This window comes from Morone saxatilis, unplaced genomic scaffold (genome assembly GCF_004916995.1).
Source record: "Morone saxatilis isolate NCDOM2014 unplaced genomic scaffold, NCSU_SB_2.0 Contig16, whole genome shotgun sequence".
Classification (NCBI taxonomy): Eukaryota; Metazoa; Chordata; class Actinopteri; family Moronidae; genus Morone; species Morone saxatilis.
In genome coordinates this window covers 6,862,226-6,868,820 of record NW_023339718.1, presented here as the reverse complement: position 1 = coordinate 6,868,820, position 6,595 = coordinate 6,862,226, and the positions used below count along the sequence as shown (strand labels likewise).

At 45.4% G+C, this 6,595-nt stretch overlaps 1 protein-coding gene across 1 annotated transcript in view; it reads left to right on the top strand.

Annotated features, from left to right (window-relative positions):
- LOC118325495 (prospero homeobox protein 1-like) overlaps positions 1 to 6,595 on the top strand; it is a 12,577-nt gene that overhangs the window by 1,662 nt on the left and 4,320 nt on the right. The window contains exons 2-3 of the mRNA XM_035658204.1: positions 152 to 291; positions 5,362 to 5,556. Coding sequence (XP_035514097.1) covers positions 152 to 291; positions 5,362 to 5,556 — 335 coding nt within the window. The remainder of the gene's footprint in view (positions 1 to 151; positions 292 to 5,361; positions 5,557 to 6,595) is intronic.

Here is a 6,595-nt window from a genome sequence, read left to right as displayed (position 1 = left end):
GCATTCATGCCTGAAAGGAAATTTGGTTACCCATCATCCAAAAGATTCTTGCCAATCTTACTGCCAATTCTTAGAACACACATATTGTATTTGTGGTAATATCAGTAGCTAGATTTGCTTGATCCACCATAAGTTGTTTCCCTCCAAACAGTTGTTAATGTCCTTAATGGCAGCTATTTTCAGATCCAAGAGGGTCTCTCTCCTAATCATCTGAAGAAGGCCAAGCTCATGTTTTTCTACACCCGCTACCCAAGCTCTAATATGCTCAAGATGTTCTTCTCTGATGTCAAGGTAAGTCCAAACATGCTCATCCTCTTTAGTCCTTCTTTTAGTTTACCTTTGCCTTTTATATTTAACTTTTAACTTTGGTTCACACTGTCCCTGATTGACTATTTTCAAAATCATTACTTGTACCTTCATCTTCTTTTATTTGCTCCGTGTAATGCGCGTAAATATGGAAAACACGTTATATTTTTTCTGTCTTTTGACAGCTTTTTTCCTTGTACGTTTTTCAACGCACCTGCTTTAAAAGAGGAAGTCTGATGTATTATTTGTGATGTGCAAGCATCAGTTACCGTGAACAGAGTATGCTTGTCTTGAAATGAGGCCCTTTCCCTCACTAAGTTATGGTTTTATGCAAAAGATGAAAGAAGAGGAAGTTGAATGGGTTTACATGAGGGAGCTGGAGAGCCTATGAGTATTCTAAAGATAAAGAGCGGGATGAGTAATGGAGGGGTGGAGAGGGCAGAGAGGAGGAGTGAGCCTAGAGACAGAGGAGTGGTTATCTGAGCAGGTGTAGGGAGGATGGCTTGACAGAGGGAGGGGAGAAGAGAAAGAGTCGGTTTAGAGAACACGGTTAAAGATGAGCGTTATTACAACTGGGAGTGTAATGAAGGAAATTTGGAAAACAAAGCACAATATGTAAGCTGCACAAAAAAAACAGAACAACACAATGGCCGTTGTAGTGTGCGCGACCGAGTTTGTCCGTGTTGTTGTTGTTTTGCGTGCATGCCCCTCACGGACCATACGGAGGGGTAAACACTGTGACATATCCAGGCCATCTTATTCAAATCAGGAGATAAAGGTCCCCCTTTTTTCCCAGATGCCCCCTCATAGATGCGGTCGCCACCAACCATGACTCGTGGGTCACGTGATTTTTTCTCTGCACATCATTGGTCAGGTTGAAAAGGAGGGTACATGTTGGCAAAGCCGGTAGGCACCTGTAAATTTCAAGTTTCAAAACTTAATATACTCAGTATTAAAGCATCCCACTGATTTGACAATGCTGTTATTAATGCCGTTGAACAACTGCAGCAACAATTACCATTTAAGATTTGAATCACTGACTAATCAACCCCCGATGAGGTGGCCTCTTCATCATTGGCCCCATCAGATACTTAAACAAGGTCAAGATAGTTAAGGGGATTATTCACATTGGTTTGTTTTTGTTTTCAGTAGAGGACAATAGACTCAAGCTCAAAGTTTGTAGACATGTATGGGAATGAGACTGACTATCTAATTAGATTCAGCCAGCGTGGCCTCTTAGCAAGTGGGTGTCCTCAGACATAAGTCTTGAAGGCTAATCAGGTCTTGACTAATCAGGTATTGACTGTCAAGAACCTAATGAACGTGGGAAGTAGGTTGCCCCAATAACCGGGGCATGCTGTAGCTGTTGTTCCTCTTTATTAAGCTCCTTTTAAGACTATTGTGACTTTTTTTGACTTTTGATGTTTTTGAAATGTTTTGACAGATGTGTCATAATACCATTGTTGGTGCTGCTAATGACAGCCTATAGCATCATCCCTGTAGCTCTCATTATTAATGCACATACTGTTTTGATAAAGGCTGAAAAATTATGACAGATTAATTAACAGATTAAATAAAGCTATTCAGTCAATTAATAAAGTCAACTAAACTTATTGCCTGTGTAAAGAGAAACAGTGGGTGGTGGATGTACTGTATATTAATTAATTATAGGCTGTTCGGACCTTGATGTATTGTAGATGTACATTTTCCTTTCATTTTAAAGCAAACACACACCTTTCTTTGTCTGTCTCTCTGTGGCTCTTTTAGCGACAAGCCTCAGTATTTGGGCCAGTCATGTGCTGTGGAGTAGCGGAGGTCAGGAGGGTTTTCCCTTTTCTATATGTCATTCCTTCTCTTTTCTTTTTTTTCGCTGATGGTGTGGCATGGCATGTGTGCCTCGGCGGGGCCGGGGAGAAAGAAAAGCCAGCCGCTGGATTTGAGTCGCCGCAGTAACAAAAGCCTGCTTTCCAGGGCCGCTTTTTGTGTGCAGTCAGCCAATAGGCAGCCGGAGATTATCTCCCACAATTCACCCCTGCGAAAACAGGAAACGTTGGAAAGCCCTGATGACTGTGAAGGGGCTTACGAGAGAGAGAGAGAGGGAGAAAGAGAGAGAGAGAGAGAGGCCCGTACAGGCTTCTGTGTCTTTCTGCTCTCCTCTCCGGTTGTTCTGGATGTAGCTTAGCACTCTGAGGTCATCTGTGTGCTTTCTGCTCCATTGTTGACCACTATGTCAGGGAAAGTGTTGGCAAGAGATACACTTTGGCTTTTTATCTAAACGTTTTCATCCTAAAACCAAAAGTCAGATCTGTAAAACCAAATTTCATTCTAGGTATTAATAAATTAGATGACGTTTGTGCAGACGTTTGGGACTGACGGTCAAAGTGCCTGAATACTTTTGGCAGGCGACTAATATAGTTTGGACCAAGGATACTTGAGTGTTTTCCTATTCTGGACTTAAGTATGTGCCTGTGCATGAGCATAACATACGTGTGTGTGTGTGTGTGTGTCTGTGTCTGTGTGCCACTTTCTATCTTGTGCTGTTAGCACTAAGCGCTGACCTTTCACAGGCTCTTGAGTGTGAGTGTGAGAAACACGCTCTCGCTGTCTCTCTCTCATCTGCCTCTCAGCCAGACACACACACATGCACTCATATGCTCAAACGCAGTGCGTCGACTCAAACACACACACACACACACACACACACATTTTCCTCATTGCATCTCATGTCGGTGCTGGCTGACCCCTGCCAGCTCTGATTAAGGAGCTGCAGTGATGTGCTCCTTTGAACCAGTTCCCTCCTTTTACACTGAACACACTCGTCCTTAACAGCTATCAGGGGTCCAAGACTGCTGGAAGCTGCAGGGGGACTTGCCAAAATTGAGCAGTTGATGCAGATATAACATAATTTAGTGTATTTACCTGCATGTACAGTAAATATCGTATCTTTTGTGTGCTTCGTGCTGTGATTGAGCCACAGTTCAGTTCAGCTGCACAGGCCCTAATACATCTTCTCCTGAGCTGCCGGTATAATAAAGTAATCCTTGTCCAAAGTGACAAATCTATCCGTCACTCCGCTGCAGTGACACCAAAGGTCTCCTGCATGAGCGATGGTAACTCTTTCACTGACTTCAATCTCGGTATGTAGTGCTCGAGCTCGCACGCGCTCAGATGCGCGCGCGCAAACTTGCTCACACACCAATTCACTCATGTCTCAGATTTGCACCCAGTAAGATCTTACACACGAGGAAAGGTTTCGTGTTTTTGTGCTCTGTCACACTCCGACTGTCTGCAACATTGTGTGTGTTTAAGAATAGCCCCGTGCAGCCAGTGTATTTGTAAGTGTCAGTAGTTTGTTTGTTTGACACTCCGATGTCACGACCCCAGCTTGCTGACTGCTCACGTTCCGACCCTCTGCGCCCCCCCCACCCCCTCCAACCGAGCCAAAACGGCCATTGTCCGACCGGCAACTGGAGAGGCCCGGCACCCGTGCTCCTCTCCTCCCTGCCCTCCCTTCCCTCCCTCTCCCCTCATTTCCCCATTTTATGCTCACCCTGCACTTTACGACAGCCACCATGCTACCCCCCCACATGCACCCTCCCAAACCCCTGCCAAACAATGTCAAGCGGACTTATTCTTTTCCACTCCGCCATTATGTCATCTGCTGATCATTCCAGAAAGGCACGGCGCCCTCCTCTAGCACCCTGTCCCACCTTGGTCCAACTCTTTTGAGGCTTCTGATTCGCCAGCTCTTCTGCTTGTCGTTGTGTTCTGTCCCTGCTCGCCCTCCCATCTTCATGTGCCTGCCTGTGTTTGACTGCCATCCCAGTTCGCGGAGAGTGCGTGTGCATGTTTGTGCGTGTCTGTGTGTTGTCGAACAATAGCCAGAGCCTAATCTCCATGTCAAAACCGCTCTGCCTCCCCAGCGAGCAGTCCGCTCAGCGTTTAGTAGCGTTTTGTCCCCCCATTCTTCCAGCACCACAAAAAGAGCAGAGGGGAGGGGAGCAGTGAAGGCCTGTGTGTGTTTGTGTGTGTGTGTAGGGTGTGGGTGATGGTTAGGGGTATCAAGCATTTCAGAGGCTAGAATTTTGAATTAGTGAGACGTAATTTCTGGGAGTCACTGGAAAGAAGGTATTATTTTTATGTTTTTAAGGGTCTGATCAGATCTTTCAGTGGGGCATTTCAGGGTGGCTGGGCCAGGCAGCTCAAACTCCTGAGGTCCTTATCTAGTGGTCTGGATGTTTAGACAGTGTGTTTTCACACACCAGAGGCGGAAAACTAGCCGAGACTAGCCGAGGCTCTTAATAGGTTTACCTCGTCCTATTGAATCCAGCTAAGCGGCACAGATCAGATAGCCACAGTCTTGCCCGCAATGCTTATCATCTCTGTCTTTCTCTTTTCTTTTTCTTCTCCTTTCTTTCTGCCTGGGAGGTGCAGAGAGGGGAGGAGAATCAGGGTGTAATTGGTGAACGGGGTTAAGTACATGTTTGAGCCCCCTGCGGGCCAGGGCGCTTCAGATGATGACTTAATCGTTTTTCTGGTCAATTATGTGTTTGCGGTCTCGCACCCCCCCTTCTCCACCTCTCTCTACTCTCAGGGTTATGATAGGGGGGAGGTCTGCTCCCAGTGGGGAAGATGAACCACACACACACACAAACACACCCTTAGTCTAGTCTCACACACACACTCTCTCTCCCCACTCTCTTTTCTCCGTCCCTCTCCTTGCTCACTGTCTTCATGTCTCTATTATCTTCCCTCACTCAAAGACCTGTGATCTTTCTTGCGCTCGTCTTTTTTCTCTCTCTCTCAGTTATCACCTCACGTCTCACCACCCCGCTGTTAACTGTCATCCTCACACTTCTTTTCACTCATACTCAAATCCAGTGGCTTAATAAGGTTCAGACATGACAGGCTTCCCTCTGCTTGCATGAAGAATATTTACAGAACCCACTGATTTGCAATTAAATTTCTTTTGGATTTCGAGTGATGTTTGTCTTTTTCTTTTATACAATGACACCCCCTGAAACAGTGCTAACTCCACATCATTTCTTGTTCCAGTTTAATCGCTGCATAACCTCGCAGCTGATCAAGTGGTTCAGCAACTTCAGGGAGTTCTACTACATCCAGATGGAGAAGTTTGCCCGCCAGGCCATCAACGACGGAGTCACTGGAACTGAGGAGTTGAGCGTCAGCCGCGACTGCGAGCTCTTCCGAGCCCTTAACATGCACTACAACAAGGCCAACGACTTTGAGGTAAACACCAACACTTTAATGCAGATTGAAGTGTAAAGGCTGTATGTTCTCAGTCAGAGGAGCCGCTGAGAGCGAATGCCGTGCATATCAAAAAACGTTGAATTTCACCTGATACCTCGTGATGCAGACGGGTAGTGTGACACCGTCTCTCTGTGTCCTCTCTGACACCGCCTCACTGTGACTGTTCTCAATGCTGAGTTCAAGTCTTTTATACATCCTGCCGCACTCGGCTACACTGCACTATAATGTATATTGTCGCTGTCCTGTGAAAATCATCTCTAGAATAGTCTAATTGTCATCTTTGTGACGATGCATCTTCTCCAAAATATCAGTGGAGAATTTTCTCAACTTACGTTTATCCGGAAAAATTCAAACACACCAAATTTGGAGACAGATGAATTTTACTGGACAGCAATAATATGAAGAAAATATTTATACGAGAGCATGCATCACAGGCTTCAGCTACATGAAGATGTGAGGAACTCTCATTCAATGAGGAAGAAACCTTACCGACACCTCGTTTTTGCCTCTTCCTTACTGTTAATTTCCCCTTGGTGGTTCTCTGTGTGTGTGTATTTGTGTTTTTGAGAAACCACATTTTACTTCCCCGTCCTCATTTACCTATCATCTGTTGTGAGATGTTTATGTGTGTGTCTTCCAGTAAAGTGTAATCATAAATTCTCTGCAGGCAACTTCACCTTTAATGTTTCATTTTTCACACTTCCTCATTTTGCCACTGTCCCTTTCTGTGTGTTTGTGTGTGTAAACGTGTGTGTGGAATGTTTCAGGATCGCCAGTGCTCTCTCAATGTCAGATGACAATAGACCTTTAAAAGGCTTGTGTTAAGAAGGACCTGGAGTGATTTGGGTTTGTGCGTGTGTGTATTTGTTAGTGAGAGTCTATGTGTGTTCGTGTATGTGTGTGAGTGTTTTGTTGTTGCTGCATTTCCCAGTGTCCTGTTCACCTCGAAGGGTACAGCCGTCCCTTGGACCGGCCTGGCATGCTGGCAAAGCACTTCTCCAGTGTGTGTGTGTGTGTG